General features: G+C 54.1%; 7 protein-coding genes across 7 annotated transcripts; 4 read left to right on the top strand and 3 right to left on the bottom strand.

Moving 5' to 3' along the window:
• Positions 1 to 376: 376 nt before the first annotated feature.
• GCG54_00006576 (uncharacterized protein) lies at positions 377 to 763 on the bottom strand (the record flags this gene model as incomplete). Its single annotated transcript, XM_045406575.1, has 1 exon — positions 377 to 763. One exon carries the CDS (start codon positions 761 to 763, stop codon positions 377 to 379), a length of 387 nt encoding a protein of 128 aa, XP_045269827.1.
• Positions 764 to 2,952: 2,189 nt separating this feature from the next.
• Positions 2,953 to 3,808, top strand: GCG54_00006577 (putative 60S ribosomal protein L28e; the record flags this gene model as incomplete). Its single annotated transcript, XM_045406576.1, has 5 exons — positions 2,953 to 3,004; positions 3,124 to 3,218; positions 3,283 to 3,306; positions 3,408 to 3,544; positions 3,628 to 3,808. 5 exons carry the CDS (start codon positions 2,953 to 2,955, stop codon positions 3,806 to 3,808), a joined length of 489 nt encoding a protein of 162 aa, XP_045269828.1.
• A 2,108-nt stretch (positions 3,809 to 5,916) lies between these two features.
• On the top strand, positions 5,917 to 7,304 carry GCG54_00006578 (Malate dehydrogenase cytoplasmic; the record flags this gene model as incomplete). Its single annotated transcript, XM_045406577.1, has 7 exons — positions 5,917 to 5,929; positions 5,950 to 6,017; positions 6,095 to 6,205; positions 6,286 to 6,373; positions 6,443 to 6,905; positions 6,970 to 7,114; positions 7,164 to 7,304. 7 exons carry the CDS (start codon positions 5,917 to 5,919, stop codon positions 7,302 to 7,304), a joined length of 1,029 nt encoding a protein of 342 aa, XP_045269829.1.
• Positions 7,305 to 7,731: 427 nt separating this feature from the next.
• On the bottom strand, positions 7,732 to 8,620 carry GCG54_00006579 (Trafficking protein particle complex subunit 6B; the record flags this gene model as incomplete). The annotated part of the gene is made up of 4 exons (XM_045406578.1): positions 7,732 to 7,863; positions 7,925 to 8,014; positions 8,083 to 8,200; positions 8,280 to 8,620. 4 exons carry the CDS (start codon positions 8,618 to 8,620, stop codon positions 7,732 to 7,734), a joined length of 681 nt encoding a protein of 226 aa, XP_045269830.1.
• Positions 8,621 to 9,466: 846 nt separating this feature from the next.
• On the bottom strand, positions 9,467 to 11,628 carry GCG54_00006580 (E3 SUMO-protein ligase pli1; the record flags this gene model as incomplete). The annotated part of the gene is made up of 8 exons (XM_045406579.1): positions 9,467 to 9,902; positions 9,953 to 10,178; positions 10,234 to 10,339; positions 10,402 to 10,715; positions 10,770 to 10,838; positions 10,891 to 11,124; positions 11,292 to 11,490; positions 11,626 to 11,628. 8 exons carry the CDS (start codon positions 11,626 to 11,628, stop codon positions 9,467 to 9,469), a joined length of 1,587 nt encoding a protein of 528 aa, XP_045269831.1.
• A 1,043-nt stretch (positions 11,629 to 12,671) lies between these two features.
• Positions 12,672 to 13,139, top strand: GCG54_00006581 (uncharacterized protein; the record flags this gene model as incomplete). The annotated part of the gene is made up of 3 exons (XM_045406580.1): positions 12,672 to 12,855; positions 12,905 to 12,955; positions 13,018 to 13,139. 3 exons carry the CDS (start codon positions 12,672 to 12,674, stop codon positions 13,137 to 13,139), a joined length of 357 nt encoding a protein of 118 aa, XP_045269832.1.
• An 856-nt stretch (positions 13,140 to 13,995) lies between these two features.
• GCG54_00006582 (GPI ethanolamine phosphate transferase 2) lies at positions 13,996 to 16,989 on the top strand (the record flags this gene model as incomplete). The annotated part of the gene is made up of 9 exons (XM_045406581.1): positions 13,996 to 14,210; positions 14,260 to 14,304; positions 14,364 to 14,655; positions 14,713 to 14,840; positions 14,889 to 15,259; positions 15,320 to 15,555; positions 15,605 to 15,867; positions 15,914 to 16,368; positions 16,421 to 16,989. 9 exons carry the CDS (start codon positions 13,996 to 13,998, stop codon positions 16,987 to 16,989), a joined length of 2,574 nt encoding a protein of 857 aa, XP_045269833.1.
• Positions 16,990 to 17,060: the final 71 nt, after the last annotated feature.

Genomic DNA, 17,060 nt, shown 5'->3' on the forward strand with positions numbered 1-17,060 from the left:
ACGGTTGATGTAAAGCATCGCGTCCGCCCCTTGAGCTTTAACAGAAGAACTCCCAATCCTACAGAGGAAAGCACACTCCCAACTCCAGAATTCTCCACGCCAGCAGGATATATGTGAAGCACGCCAATGAACCAAGGAGATAAGTTTTGTCGGAGACGAAGTGTTGGGTGGGTTATTGTAGTCGCTTCATAGCAGACCATATTGTGATAAGTGGCAGTATGGCGTAGTTGAAGGTGGCTTCCTTGCGTCGGCGGGCGCGAGGACAGCTCTTCTCCTTCAAGGATTTGCAGTCGTTGTGGTTTCTCTTACGAAAGAGATATTATTTCATGACGCTTTTGTATGCTTGGATGCCTCAAATCATCTGTCATCCATGATCTTAGCTGAAGGTGACGGCCTTCGGGTCGAGGGGCCGGCCGTCAGGACCGATGCCGTTGGCCTTAAAGCGGTTCTCCATATACACCCTACGAGCCTCGTCGAACCTCATTCGGCGCTTCTTCATGATCTTGAGAATTTCAGCCTTGCTCCGATCATCGAGGCCTGCGCGGCTGTCGCCAGACTCAACGTTGCCGCTGAGGTCGAAGGTCGAGCTCGAGAGGCCCACCTCCATGTCGCCAGTGAAACTTGAAGGCAGGCGGGAGTAGATGTAATCGCGACCCGGGATCGGCAGGTTCGGGAGGAAAGGCTGCCAGTGGGTGCGGGTGAGGTAGAGGACCGTCGCGATGACGAGGGCGAAAACGGATACCGAATAGAGGAGGTAGGACATGGTGTCGATCGGTTGTTCGGCGTCGCTTGAGAAGTGTGTTGCGGGGGTGTCGGAGGATCGTTAAGTCAGGGTGCAGGCGACAGCGGGCGCGTAATGAGGTAGATTTCAGCGACCAAGGCACCAGCCCCGTTGGGTTCGGGAGTTCGACAGCACACTGGCGGATGTGTACGCGATCAAGGAAATGTTGTGAGGTTCGCACTGCGTGAGAGTGAAAGGAGTTAAGTCGAAGTACACAGAGGAAACAGGCTTCGGGAGGTATCATGGAACGGAAAAAATATATATATGCGAAACGACGAGAAAGCCTGCCGTTTCGTGAGTTCAAGCAAGCATGTCGGGCCCTATACAGGCGCGGGGATTCCGGAGACTCCTGCTACACTGTAGGATCGGTGAAGCTTGTTAAGGTGAAGAATGAGGAAGGGGAAGGTTTGGGCAATGTGCGACGACAGGATGGGTGTGAGGTGAGGTAAACTCTCGGGCCCTTTCCCCAGTCAGCGAGTGTTCCTGGGCTCTCGGGGCTGTTACCACCCCGTGCATTCCGTCTGATCCAATGGCCTCGGAAAGGCGAGAGAGCTCTCAGGCAGCCTCAGCGAGTTTCTGTCACCGCGCAGGCGGGCTGCTGAATGTCTGCTGGGCCCCACTTAGAATGCCAGGGAGGTACGTAAGGACGCAGGCGCAGTCCACAGGCGCGCGAAGGCATGCGCTGACACGTCCTTCCACCTGCGTAGGTACGTCACGTGAAGTGCATGGCGAAATGCCCCTCTCGGGGTCCCGGGGTCCCGGGTTCCCTTGGTCGGGGGATGATGCGCACCCGGCGGCGGGAAGCTCTGGGCCTGCCTTGCGGTTCCATTGCTAAGGCAGGCTCGTGGGGACAAGCCAGATCGCTGGGTCATAGTTTCAGTTTGGCCAGAAACGATGATGTCTCTTGACGAAGCCCTCCTAGTTATTCACTCCCATCTTACCACAGGACAGCTGCGTTCCGATAGCTTTCCCCAAGGCCGACCATCTGTGTCTAAGGGTAGTGTATCTCGGAGGAGGAGGCGCCGCAAACTGACCGTACAATATCAAATGTTGCTGCACCGTCCGTGATGGACATGCGACTGACGCAAAAGTCAATTTGCGTGAGACCCAATCGCCCTGTTCGCATAATCGCGGATACTAGTGCTGAGCTGGGAGACCTGGCACTCTTTTCTTACCAGTAATGCATTCGCGAGCTACCCCAGCCTGAGTTGGGCAGCCTCCGACTACGACCCGGCTGCTGCACTTCGGTATTTGACCAGGACACAGCGGCACTTTACATCAATGGAATGGCCAGTCATGCCGTCTTGCGAGTAGTTCCATTTTACATGTGTTGCCACCGAGCAGGCCTGGTTGTTTTCCCTCCTCTCGAGGTATAGTTCTCTGGGTTGTCATCGTGGACTTCACAAGTTTTCAGGGTTGTCCGCACTAGTTGAAAGCACATGCAACATGAGTTTTATATCTTCTGCTTCACTATCGATATGCCTGTGCGAGTACCATCGAGTCATCTGTATCGAGCTCTATGTCAATCATGGTCCCAGTACCGACCCCGCCGTTACTTTCAACCTACCTCTTCGCGCCTAAAAAGTGCCGGCTTTTGGTGATCGCCACGGGAGTAAACGAATGATAAAAGTCATGAAAGTTGTGCAAAATACGTTGTAGAAATGGCGACTTGAGTATGACGCGTATTGAATCATCAATAACTAACACCAATGTCGTGTGGAGCAGTTGATGAACCGTATGTTCAGATGCCAGACAACGGGAGCTAGGAATGCAGATAAGGAGAAGCTGGATCGTGGGCTACAAGATGTAATGAAAAGGATGACGACTTGGAATCACTAACAAGGTGTACGGTTAGCACAGGTAGCTAGCATCTCAAAACCCGAAGTGAAGTTACAACTAGTACACTTCCTAGACAGAGCCCAGCCCGCTGACTGCAGCGTTGCACCGCCATCACTAGCCACATCCGAGCTGTCCCATTTGGCAGGGCTTTGCCCGGATCGGGTGGCTCGGTCGTAAAATGAGGGTCTTTTCTGGCGCTAGTCTGTAAACTGAAAGCTAAGCGACCGGTTTTGCGATTGCCCACACACTCGAATTTACCTCATGCGTCGGCCGTAGAGCAAGAAGCTGAAGGTGTTCATCAACCATTCCGTGATCCTCGAAAATCAGTCAAAATGGCCGCCGCTCTGCCCAACGTTTCCGCTGACCTCATCTGGGAGGTTGTCCGTAAGTTGCAATCTCGACACCCCGTCGTCTGAACGGAAAACGGGACGACGACACCACGGGGGGGTTTTCCCCCTTGCAAGCATTTTGCTCACCATTTTCGTCTCGTTGGCGATATACAGGCAACCAGAATGCCTACCTGGTCAACCGCAACGACGCTGGCGGCCTCCAGCTGTCCCGCGACCCCCTGAACCTGGTGAACAAGCACTCTCGCAAGGTACGTCATACTAGCTCCGCGATAGGCTCTGTTGTGGGCGGTATTTGGCTAACACACGGTGCAGTACGCTGGTTTCGTCAACGACAAGGTACACACTTTCCCGCTGTAATCGAAGCACCGAATTCCCAGAACGAGAACGATGCGGCGACGACCATGGATTGGTCGATCGAGGAATACATTGACTGACAGATTGCGGCGCAGGCGATCGGTGTTGTCCCTAACGAGAAGGGTGGTGTCAAGGTCATCAGCAAGAACCAGAAGAACGCCAACAAGCCTGCCCAGGGCACCACTGAGGTCACCTACGGCGGCAACAAGTCGGCACGCAAGTGAGTGGTTTCTGAACCTCAGCGACACGGCTCCGGATGGAAGCTGCACGAGAAGCTGAAGGTATTGACGATGTGACCTACAGGACCTACAAGGCCGTCGCCCTCCAGGCCGCCAATGGTGGCTACCGTGCCGATCTCCGTGAGGCCGCCGTCCAGCGCGTCTCTGCCATCCGCCGCGCCCAGAAGCCCGTCAAGCCCGAGGCAGCTGAGAAGAAGCCCCGTGGTGTCAAGGCCAAGAAGGCCGCCGAGAAGACCGAGGCATAAATTGCTTGTTTGAGTGGACGGGAACGACTTTGTTTGGGCGTTATGTCGAGCAAATAGAAATACCTCTGAAGACACGGGCGAACAAATCAAAAGCTTGAGTCAAGGCCAAAACAATGACTGGACTGGGTTGCAATTGCTCCAACAAATTCTGTACAACGATGGTGATGGTCGTCGATCGTGAACGATATTCGTGCGCATGTGAGTTGTCTGTCCCAGAGGGGCAGTCGGTAATGATCTAGCTGATAGTGGACGGACCGCGGTTACGAAAGATGTCAGAGTGAATGCATAAGGGAGGCTGGCGACAGCTTGGCCGCTGGCTTGGATGATTGTGAGTCCGGTCTGTCGGTCGTCACCCGGCGTTGCCCGACAACATGAGGGAGTGGTTTACAGCTCAACCTCGGGATAACGGGCATACGCCGGAAAGTTGGCGGGTCTTTCGGCTTTCGTCGCCGATTCCAGTGACGACAAAATGCCCGGCTCGTCAATTCGCGGTGGATTGCGGATGAGATACGGCATGTCTACACTGGAGCTAGGAAAATCACCGGAGTAAGTCTTCGCCGACTTTGACCATGGTGCACGGGATCCCGTTTCTCAAGGAGTCCTTCATGACATGGTGGGGGTCTACGGTACGTACTTGTGGACGTAGTTAGGAACCCCGCGGTCTGCAAAATAGGTAATAATTACCTGAAGCCCGCCAGCGGATATTAATAGCGAATGCGGTTTTAGTTATTCTGTGGTAAAATGCCCCACGGCCAGACATGTCCAAATGCAAGGTCCCGAGCTCGAGTCTGTCTCAACATTGTTGGTCGTCAAATGATGCAATGGAAGTCACAGCTTCAATAAGGTAGGTACCTAGGTAGGTAGGGACCGGACCTGCCTGGACACGGAGCTGTGTTTGGGTCTGGAGGTGCTTGGAAACATTGGAACCGGCGATGGAGACACTTGTTTCTCCCGCACCCGAGTTTTGGCTATACATAGGACAGCTTCCCCTGTGTCGGGATCGTCAACCCGCCATAAGCAGGAAGTCATCGGAAGGCATTGGCTGAGTTCCGGGAGTTGACGGGGACGGGCGGCACCAGCTTCTCTCGATGCATGCCGCTCTCACATGCACCAGACGGGACGGACTGCTGGCAGGAAGGAAGTGCCTGGCGAGCGGTTGATTGGCCCGGGGGGGGGGGTGTGGGCGTTGCATCTGGCTTTCTCTGCCTTGCTGCCGAATTCCCCCCAGCATGGGAAAGCTGTTTTTGGTGGAGTGGAATGGCTCCTCCTGCTTGGCCGGGCTAGGTAGGTTGTCTCACTGGGGGGGTTTTGTCGCAGCAGCGGCACCAAGCCACGACGTCTTTGTTTGGTGCGCGACGAGGTATCTGCGACAGCCGGCTCGCCTAGTTCTGGGTGGTAGATTTGCGGCAGTGTACAAGCTCTTTGTTACCTCGCATGCCCAGGTCCCGAGACACACAGCGCGCAGGACTCGCACGGGATCTTGCTGGGTGCGGCGGCTCTCTGTTCATCGACTGCACTGCCTGCCCGTCTGTCTACCTTAGGCTCTTAGCTGTACCGCACCATACCATACCACGCGTACCTAAAGGTATTCTGCGCATCACTGGCGCTGCGCTGCTACCCCCCAAGTTGCCCCTCTTTTTGCCCCTCCATCCAATGATGATGGTGGTCTCATACGTGGATGGGGATGAGGTGGGAGAAGGTCGCAATTCTCCCCGCGGTTGAACCTACGTCCCCGCCGACAGCCTCCGGACTAGGTATCATCTGGCTGCTCTGACTGCTAGTACTTCAAGCCATCCGCATCCCCTTCTTCCTGTTTCTTTTCTCCTCGTACTCAAACAACGAAACCTCTCGTCTTATCCTGTCCGTCCATTCTACCTTGAGCCTCTTCAAGCAACTGCCGCGTGAGTGAAAGTCAGTCTGGCGATGGCAACTCCCCCTCTCTCAAGCTTACAGCCACAGCTCCAACGTGACCCCGCTGGAGCTTAACGGGTTGCCGGGCAAGCTCCTGAGCTACATGAGATCACCCCGCTAATCCGCGAGAACCCTTCAGGACACCACCACTTTTTCCCTCTTGCATCCTCAGATCGAAACAAACGAACACAATCAAAATGGTCAAGGCTGGTATGCTTCATCCGAGACAGCATCTCTCGCCCCGTCATCTCTAACTGCTTTCTCAGTTGTTGCTGGCGCCTCTGGCGGTATTGGACAGGTAAAGTGACGCCAGACCCCCGCCTTCTGGGCACAAGTCAAAGTTGCGCATGGGCTTACCAAGTCTCTCTTCCGCAGCCTCTGTCCCTCCTCCTTAAGCTCTCTCCCCTCGTTGACGAGCTTGCCCTCTACGATGTCGTCAACACCCCCGGTGTTGCCGCCGACCTTTCTCACATCTCTTCACAAGCGGTAGGTCTAGTTAAATTCAATTGTGTAATGCTCAATGCTATCATGGCCATTGCATGCTAAGTAGACTCCCTCGCAAACAGAAGATCGCTGGCTACCTGCCCAAGGACGACGGCGCGAAGGCCGCCTTCAAGGATGCCGACATCATTGTCATCCCCGCTGGTATTCCCCGTAGGTCACATTTGTCCAAACCGCGGTGCTCCTTACATGCCGCAGTTGTCTAATCAAAGCTCCTTGCAGGCAAGCCCGGCATGACTCGTGATGACTTGTTCAACATCAACGCCGGCATCGTCAAGGGCCTGATCGAGATCGCGGCCGAGGTTGCCCCCAAGGCCTTCATCCTCGTCATCTCCAACCCCGTCAACTCCACCGTTCCTATTTCCGCCGAGGTCCTCAAGGCTAAGGGCGTCTTCAACCCTCAGCGCCTTTTCGGTGTCACCACCCTCGACATTGTCAGAGCCGAGACCTTCGTTGCCGAGATTGCCGGCAAGGCGAAGCCTCACGAGCTGACCGTCCCCGTCATTGGCGGCCACTCCGGCGAGACCATCGTTCCCCTTTTCAGCCAAGTCACGCCCTCCGTCACCATTCCCGACGACAAGTACGATGCCCTCGTCAACCGCGTCCAGTTCGGTGGCGATGAGGTTGTCAAGGCCAAGGATGGTGCTGGTTCCGCTACCCTCTCCATGGCCTACGCTGGCTTCAGGTAAGATCCAAGCTACTGGGGACATGGAGTGTCTTGTGAGTGTGCGTGTGCCTAACTGAAGTAGATTTGCCGAGAAGGTTCTCAAGGCCGTCAAGGGCGAGAAAGGTCTCGTTGAGCCTAGCTACGTCTACCTGCCCGGTGTTCCCGGTGGCAAGGAGATTGCCGCCAAGACCGGCACTGACTTCTTCTCCGTCCCCATTGAGCTCGGTGTAAGTTTCAATCCTCCATGAAGACCCAGTCGATGCTGACGCCGAGTAGCCCAACGGTGCTGAGAAGGCTGTCGACATCCTCGGAAACATTACGGACAAGGAGAAGACGTTGCTGGAGGCCGCTGTTAAGGGCTTGAAGGGCAACATTCAGAAGGGTGTCGACTTTGCCCACAACCCCCCTCAAAAGTGAATACCCCCAATTGTACATTTGCAGCAACAGGCCCCGTTCCCCCGCTCAAGGAAGCCTATTGAACGCCTTCCAACAAACGTAGCCAAAACGGTGATAGATGAAATACAACCGCGAGGGAGAATTACTGGCTGATTGATTTTTCTTTTCCCTAGGCTGTAAGGTGGCTGATGACCGCGAGTGTGTGTAGCTGATCGGCTTACTACGTCAACTGGTATCGTGATTCCGTGGCTTTGGGGGCGGGGGCGTCTGGGTATTTTGGATATGGCAATCGGTCGATAATCCCGTTTGCTTCTAGTGAAGAACCTTATGTATGTGGAGTAGGACACCATTGAATCTACTCGACATGGCTGTACTTTTGACGGACCTGCATGTTCCTCTCCTCCGAATCCATTCGTCGAGTATTCCGTTACGCGTGATTTCGTAGAAGTTATGTGCTCGAAGGTAGCGTCTTGATTTGGAAGATGGCAGCCGGCAATTCATTCGTCTCAGCTTGAACTGTGGCGTTGATCCCCAAGGCCGCGAGGGCTCCACGGACGATTCCGCAAGGGAACCATAGGAACTGTCGGTACAGCAAAGTCAGCTTGACTGCCACGAATTCCACGACGCCATGTCCGACTTACCGGTTGTGCCCGTACGACGGCCTGACCCCCGGTCTCCGTGCTCATTCTTGAAAACGGCTTGAACGAGTTGTCCGTCAACACGTAGACACCCTACACAGAGAGCCACGAGTTAGCAAATGGGCCGTGACCTGTCTCCACAGATGGACGAGACCACCCACCCTGTGGTTAGTCTTTAGATTGTCGACTTGTTTTCGGAACACCAGCGACCACAGGTCCTTGCAAACGAACTTGATGACGTCTAGCGTATCGTTGAAGTGTGGCCTGTCTCTCGAAAACCTATCCCAATGCCCGACCCGTTAGTCTCTAATTGACACTGACCGACAACATCGGGAAGGGGAGGGCGGAGAACACATACCTCTCTACAAGTCCCTGGCCAACACGATACCCCAACGTCTCGAGACGGTAGAACACGGCGTCCCTCTCCTCATCTTCATCCATCTTCCGCGCGCTGCCTGCGGTGACGGCCCCGCTTGCGCTTGACAGCGCCGCGCCTGCTGCGGCATGGCTGTGACTCCCGGAGGATGCCCCGTCTCCGCCGGCCGAAGAGCCCTCTGCAGGAGCTATGTCGAGCTCCCTCGTTACGCGGAACGCCATCGGCACGAGCTCGATGAGGAGAAAGTCCAGGCAGGAAGAGTTGAGGAAGGAAGCCGTCGGATCCGAGGCGTTGTACGGGGGCATTACGCTTTCGAACGACATGATTGCGATTGCGGTCTGGTGATGTCCTCGTGCTGCTGTCTTCTTCCCGACTGGCGTGGCCGCTGTTTCGTTCCGTGTAGGGTCGGTTGAGACCGATTGCGACGTAGGGCGAGCGCATCCAACGAAGTGGAGGGAAGATTCTCGGCGTTATTTGGCTTTTCTGTCCCGATTGACCTTACTGTTTCGTAGTCTGGGTACTGTAGCTGCCGGTGCCGGCCGTAGATCGGTCTTGAGCGTGAGGGAAATATGATGGTAAATATGAGAGGGAATGGGTATCTAGCTGAAGGTGAGGACAGACGGGCGACGGCACCTTACCTTCGGGAAAGGCAGTCGGCGGTACGTACTTCTGACAAGGGCGCAGTGGAGCTCCTACCGAGCTTCAGTCCATCCCTTCTCCCCTCACTATGCACACGGTCCAACCAACTCCTGGATGAATAGTCCAGTTGTTATCACCGCGAGACACAAAAACTAACTTCAGGGAGAGTCTAGTTTGATTGATGGTTGGTATCTGTTTTGTTGCTACCTAAGGGATTCGCAAACACCGACCGAGATACTCCGGCCGAGAAAGCTCGCCCGCCCTGGGTGACCGCGAAGCACTTGCTAGACCATGTGCATTCACAGGCAATCATTCATTTCTTTCGTGCTGTTTAGACTAGACTTTGATGGATGGGATATGTTTTTCCTCCTGAACGCCTGTGCAGCTATCCTTCCGTTCCTTCCCACGCCAAACTGTAAAATACACACACATGAGGACGCATTAGGATATATGTACGTGCCTGGACCCAACAACCTAAGGCTCCACTTCAAAAGATTGAGTGTAAGAGACAAGGAGTGAAGGAATATGCCTCAGAACAGCTGACCATTGTAGCTGTTGCTATAACTGTTCGCCGCCGGTGGTTGAAGCTGCTGCCGCTTTGGGGGTGGTTGGAGGGGTTCGTCATCGTCAGAAAGCGTGAGATCTATTGTCACCCTATCAGAGTGAGGCCTCTTCGCACTCGTGGAGCCGAGACCCCGAGGCATCGTTGAGCTTTCGCGCGACATGATGGTTGTGGTCGGTGTCGCCGTACTAGCAACTGATCGAACAGGCGTCTCAAGGTTGCGACCACGAATGACGCTGACTTCCGAGATGATGAAGTCGTCATCGTCATCGTCATCAACGGAGCCGTTCCCACCGTTGGCAGACTTGTCGTCTTGCGACGAATTGACCCGCCATTGTCCATCAGGCTCGATCGTGACTTGATCCAATGACTTGGACGTATTGGCCAAAATCTCCTTGACGTATCTGTGTGAATGTTAATCGATAGCTCGCCAGCTCACACAAAAGACACCTACTCGTCAACCGCAAGTTGATCGAACGGTGCGGACTTATTGCAGATAGGGCACAGCCATTGAGGGCCTTGCTCCTGCAACTGAAGGTATGAAGTAGCATCGAAGCACTGGATATGCGAGCAGAATGTAGAGCGACACGGAACGTCGAGTCGCATGTAAGATAGTGGGCATTTCAGAGACAAAACTTGCGATGTTGTGACGATGTCCGTATCTGCTGCTTTCTTGCTGACTGAAACATGATTAGTGAGCTGTTGTTATATTCGATTCTCATTCGGAGTACCTACTCTCCTGGATGACCGACTGCTTAGGAATCTTCTTCCCAGTTTTGATCTGCTCAGCGAGCTCTTGAGCCGACGTGATCTTGCAGACGTAAAGGACGAGGAAAAATTTCTGTTCAAGCCCGTGAGTACGGGGCATGATGACTGGGGCGTATTCATGATTCCTACACTCACCTTCTGTGTCAAGGCGTAGGTGAACTCGACGAGATTTCGGTTGTCGTTTTTCAGACGTAGATAGCTCGTGACGTCCACCGGTCGCGTTGACCCCGGCTTGTTCTTCAAGCCTCTCAAGTTGGCCTTGACCTCGTTTCCGTTGACCTTGATCTCCGACTGATGAGGAAAGGTAATGTTCTGGAGCTCACTGTTGCTATTGCTGTCGGCGCAAAACACCATTACACGGTATGACTTGTCCTCGAGGACTTTGTTCACTCCTGGGCAATCGCTCAACTTGACCGGGACGGAAACCATATTTCTGTGTTGGCTCATAGCTAAGGGGGGTCAGCGGGAGGTAACAGGCGTTGGAACCAGACTCGGTATCTTACTCTCGCAGACCTTAACGTCACCGACCCGGTGCTGGAGTGCATAGAAGGGAGTGTCCTTGAATCTCGGGCCTGGGCGCAATTAGCCGTTGTCGGACACAGCATACGAGAACGTCCTGCATACCGATTGTGGCCCCAAAGCTGTGCATCGAGTGACCATTCAGCCCCGTGGGACGGCCATTACTGCGCTGGTTCCAGTATGGATCTGATCGCATCACGACAGGTTGTGCGGGCGCGGAAGGGCGTGCGGATTTATGGGAGGCAGGAGAAGAGGAGGCCCCGGTTCGCGTGGTCTCGATGCTCCGTTGAATTTGCTGAAAGCGTGTGGCATCGTTGTTGTTGAAGGCTTCTTGGATAGCTGGATGGAATCAAGTCAGCGAGAGTTTCCTTGTGGGAGAAGCTGCCTGGGCAATCTAGGAAGAGCCGTGGACATGAATGACTTGGGAGCCTGGCAGCGGCAAGAAGAATGGCGCAAGACGCATGGTGTTGGTGGCGGAAGCATATCGGGAGGGGGATGCGACTGACCATTAACGATGCGACTCTGCAGCGACGCCTTAACCCCGCTGCTAGTGAGACCGTTGAGCTGGCAGATACTGGAAAGTTGACGATTAAGCAACTGGTTGCTGTTGACCAGCTTGACCAGAGCCTGGAGCTCATGCCTCTGGATGGAGGTCATGGTTCGTGGGCGAAGGAAGAGTATCGCAGAGGCGCCTTCGGTGACAGCCTCATGAAGGTTTGCGGATGCGACGTCGGAGAGACTGTATTTGGGGCGGAGGAAGGCGGGAAAAGATAGCCGAGTTGTTGAAGAAGACAAAACAAGAAAGAAATAAGAGCAGCTCTTGGTTCAAGTGGAAAGAACCATGGACGCAACCACACGAGGAAAGAGCGACGAGGCTCGGGTTTGCGTGGTGGTGGTCGTGCTGCGTGGTGCGCCGACACCGACAGCGAGACGGCAGGACCTAAAGTGCGGTGCGGGTGCGTGGGGACGTCGTCCACGTCTGCAGCGCCGCACCGTGGAGGCAAGGGCTGCTACGTGCGACGGGAGTGGTGCAACTGACGGCGGGCAGCAGACAGGGTCCCTCCCGAGAGACGTGTCGACGCAGAATGCGGCTCTTTTCTTCTCGCTCGTGTCGATACCTTGTGGTAATCCGTCCGCCTACCTAAGGGACCTTAGCCTCTGGACTTGGCGACGCACAATGCCCAAGAGGGTTTTTGTTTTTGCTTGACGCGAGGAAGCAAGGAAGCGAGACAAGAAGACCCAGTCTGGTAGGTAATGACGGATGGTGCTTGACGGGAAGCGAGGGAATAGTCGCGGCCAGGAAGGTACATAAGGTAAAGTACGGTATCTAGGCTATGAAGAGCCGCAGAGGGAGGAAGACGGGGAGGGCGAGATGAAGTGAGGTGAGGTCAGTAAGGTTGGCGGCCAGTGGGCGTTTTCTCGGGTCGGCAGCCTGGGCAGTCGAGTTTGATGTCATTCGCGACCAGCGACTGTACCTAAGGTACCTTACCTAGGTAAGGTACGGGCCTGTGCTATCCAAGGTAAGCCCCACTGGCGATATCTACAGGCGAGCGGCGGCCACTGTTTCAGTATGCCTCCCCTAACGGAAGACCGTTCCAGCAGCCAGCCCAGCGCCTGGAGGAAGTACCTATCTTAGGTGCCCTGGGTCACCTCTGACAGAAGGTCTTAGTAAAGTGGGGTGGCTGTAGTCGGCAGGCCCCGCGAGGTGCTGGGCGGTGACAGACGTTGGTCTAGCCCATCCAGGGATTGTGATTGCTGGTCGCCTGCATCGCAGAACGGGAGGCGGGGCGGTTGGTCGCTTTGTGCAAAATTTCCCACGCATGTCAACACCAAACATCACCACCTCAACGCAACAGAAGACCTCCCTTCAAGGACACGTCGCAACCATGGCCAAGAGCTCGAGATCTAGTGTCAAGAAGAACAACAACCAAAGACTCAAGAAGGATGTCTTTGGCCCTGCAGAGGCGGCGAGAGCAGAGCGCCTCTCAGCCAAGCTGCTGGAATTAGCAAAACAGCCCAAGCCCCAAAAGGAGGCTGATATCAACATGGACACCGACGAACAAGACGATGGTGAGTATCTTGGTCAATTGAAATCAAGCAGACACTGAAAATCCCCCAGCCCAGATCAACCCCGATGAGGAGCAAGAAGCCAAGAAGACTGAGGACACCCGTAAGCTGCCTCACTATCCTCAAGCATCTGTCAAGGACAACTTATCCTAACTCCATTCCCAGGCATGGATGTGGACTCTGCAAAGCCCCGTCGCAGATCCGGTAGAATTCAGAAGAAGAAGTCGTCCAAGATTGTCTTTCCCAAGTACAAGGACCGTCGCGGAGGCTCCAAGAAGAAGACCTAATCGTGACGCGACATTAGGTTGCCATTTCTCCTGGCATAGCAGGATTTTTTCCCAAGCTGTCTGCCGCCGAAAAGAGAGGAAGTGACAGCCGGCACAGAGTATCTCAACATTGTTTTGTTGTTGTTTTTTCCCCATTTCTCGGAGTTGGTGGACAGGGATTCAATTTTTTTTTCCCCTTCTCTTACGGAAGGTTTCTAGAGTCTTCGGCTTAATGGTTTTTCACCCGTCGGTCGAGACTTGGGCACTTAAAAGTTATCTCATTGTATTTGCAACATTAAATGGGACATGGGGCCTTCAGCAATGTGAGACTCAAATCGAGTCACTCTGCTGCAATATCTCGAGACATCCCTTAAGACAATTGGAATGAACTGTACCGGCCGGGGCCGCCTAATTATTGTAATGGGACTTTCGGACTTTGACCAGCGTGTTCAGCCAATCATCAAGCGCAATTTCCCTTACTCCGCTGAGCGTCTCATCCCTGTGCTACCTTAGTGCTGTCACAGTGTCCTCAGCTGCCAGCCCAACAATTGCATAGCTGTTACCTACCTACCTTAACCTGCCTGCTGGATACCTGCTTTACCCATTTAGGATCTCGACGATCCCGAACGACCTTGGAGGAGCGACCGCGCTGCTTCGCTAACACCCGATCTGTCTTTCATCTTTCGTGCCTCAACCTCATCCTCCTACTGTGCACCATGGTTCAATGACCAGACGCCAGAATAGAAAGCTATGAAACCGTCTCCTTCGAAGCCTCCACAGCAAAAACCACCTAATCGGCAACCTTCTCTCACCTTCACTCTTCTGGCCTGAACGAACGAACGAACCTGTTGGCTACCTTGATGGATACGCGACGACCATGTCCTTTCGCTATGGCCCGCGTTTTCTGACCACCCAACTCACTATCGCCAATGTCTTGATTCCCGTGGCGATTCTCATATTTGCGACTGGTTTCTTTCCATACAAGCCTGTGCTTCCAGGTCTGGCTCGTTATGAGACCCTGGAATATGGCCCGCCACCAAAGGCGCCCTTTGATCGACTCGTTTTTATGCTCGTCGATGCATTGCGAAGGTAGTAAATCTGTGGGCCTGGTAATCTTTGGATTGGGCTAACGGTCGAGAAGCGATTTTGTTTATGCGGATGGTACTGGATTCACATACACCCAAGAGTATGTACATCCCTCATGAATTTCGTCGCCTCAAATGGCTATGGCTGACCGGGGGTCAGGTTGATTCGCAGTGGTGCTGCTCTTCCCTTTACTGCCAATGCCAGGTCACCAACCATCACTATGCCCAGAATCAAAGCGATCACCACCGGCTCCATCCCGTCTTTCTTGGATGTCATCTTGAACTTTGATGAGGCAGACACGTCTTCAACTCTCGCCGCCCAGGACACGTGGCTGGCGCAAATGAAGGCCAAACAGTCGGGAAAGCTGGTCATGTATGGCGACGACACATGGCTCAAGCTGTTCCCAGAGACGTTTGACCGCTCCGACGGTACCTCGAGCTTCTTCGTTTCGGTACGCCTGGCGCTGCGACAAATACTGAGGAGATGTGGATCTAACACCACCATCTAGGACTTTACGGAGGTCGACAACAATGTCACTAGACATATCGACACCGAGCTGGAGAAGGATGATTGGAACACACTGGTGTTGCATTATCTTGGTCTCGATCATATTGGTCACAAATCGGGACCTCGAAGGTGAGATATCGCCGCCAGCCCGGTCTCATACCCACTAACAAGAACTAGCCCACACATGGTCCCCAAACAACAGGAGATGGACAACATTGTCAAGCATCTCTTCCAGGCCATAGAGACACACGATCACATGTCTTCAACTCTCTTGGTACTGTGTGGAGATCACGGCATGAACGACGCGGGAAACCACGGCGCCTCATCCCCCGGAGAGACATCTCCTGCCCTTGTCTTCATCTCACCGAAGCTCAGGATACTCCAGCGCAGCCTGAAATCGCCTGCCAAATTTCAAGAGGACTTCTCGTACTACACCAAGGTCGAGCAATCCGATCTCGCACCGACTCTGGCGGCCTTGCTAGGTTTTCCCGTGCCGCAGAACAATTTGGGCGCCTTCATTGCCGATTTCCTCCCATTCTGGTCGAATAGTAAGCGTGGACACCCCAAAACAGACACTCAGTCATTCGACGAATGCTCATGAACCATAGAAAACGATCAAATCCAGTTGCTTGTTCGCAATGCTCGGCAAATCCTGAACATTGTTACGGCGACGTTGGGCACGAGCATGTTCGATACTGAGTCATCGTCAACACAAAAAGCATGTGCGGATCCCCAGGATGACGCGCAAGAACTGGCGTGCGAATGGCATAGAGTCAATGACGGGCTCAAGGCCATGGGAGGCAGTGAGCAGCTGGATCAAGCCTGGCTCAGGACTATGTCTAAGGTGGGTTGCAGACACTCATGCCGCCGGTCTCATTTCTAACTATCCGCAGTGGTTGGGTAAAGCTCAAGATCTGATGAGCACTATGGCTAGCAATTATGACATGGGCAGGCTGCATCTGGGCGAGGCCCTGATGGCCCTGACCACTTGCTCCCTGCTATTTGCTGTCACAACAAGTCTCATTCCCCTGGTAGTCGTATCCATTTCCTATGGCATTATGATGTTTGCCAGCAGCTACGTTGAAGAGGAGCAACATTTCTGGTATTGGCTCACGTCGGCCTGGTTTGGCTCACTGGCCATCAAGAACGTGCAGACGTAAGTGTTATTCATCCGTCTTCCTTCCTATTCTGACTTGCCAAAGCACCCGCAAGCCTCTGCAGACCATCGGTCTATTTCTACTCGCCTTAGCAGCCACCAGACTGGTGCGTGGGTGGAATCAGACAGGACAAAAGCATGCTGGCGAATCCGACATTGTTAAGACATTTGTCACAACAAACCCACCCCTACTCTGGACGCTCGTGGGCGCGACTTACCTCTTGAACTTTGCTCAACTAACGAGAAGACTCCGTGGCATGCCGGCTGTCGCATCTGCCGCAGCCTCCGGCATGGTGGTGCTCTCGGCCTTCTCTTTCAAGTTGGCTTTCACGCATGAAGACTCGCCAGAGCTTGTGACCGGCATTCCGGCCGCCATCAACACCGTTCTCCAAGGCCTGACTCTAGTGACCAGGGCTAGAATCGTTTTCGTTGGTATCGTTGCACTCGCAGGGTACTCTACTTACATTGCCCTCTCCAAACCAAGTGAGGCGGCTCAGACAGGTAAGCAATCGCATGCTTCACGCAAACCCCATACAACCCTGACAAAAAACAGCAAAACTTCACCACCACCTCATCACCCTCCTGGTGGCAACCCAATCCCGCGTAACAAATATCCCTCTGCTTCTCCTCTTCAACGTTCAGCTAGCCTTCATCTCTTCCCTCGACCTCGATCTCCCCACGCTATCCACGTCCTCCCTACTGCTGCAATTCACATCCTTCTTCGCTTTCGGTGGCACAAACGCAATCTCATCCGTTGATCTGTCGAGCGCCTACAATGGCGTTGCCGGCTTCAATGTCGTCGCAGTGGGCATCCTGACGTTCGTCAGCAACTGGGCGGGGCCAATCTACTGGACCTCCGCCACAAACCTACTCCTCCTACGATACCGCAAGCTTTACAACAGCCGTAACGTCTTCCTGCAGCATGTAGGCCACCTGACGCTGTTCACGGCGTGCAGCGTTCTCTTCGTCATGGTTGCTTGCGAGGTTCTCAGGACTCACTTGTTCGTCTGGACCGTCTTCTCACCCAAATATCTGTACAGCATGGCGTGGAGCATCGGGCAACATTTGGCCATCAATGTAGCAGTTGCCGGCTTGTTGTACAAGCTAGGTGCGACGTACTGAATACGCAAGACAATTGGAATCGGTCGCGTGCGAGATTAATCAAAAGAATCAAGAATCGTCGATTCCGCAAT

Source organism: Colletotrichum gloeosporioides (genome assembly GCF_011800055.1).
Source record: "Colletotrichum gloeosporioides strain Lc1 chromosome Unknown consensus_10, whole genome shotgun sequence".
In the NCBI taxonomy this organism is placed as follows: Eukaryota; Fungi; Ascomycota; class Sordariomycetes; order Glomerellales; family Glomerellaceae; genus Colletotrichum; species Colletotrichum gloeosporioides.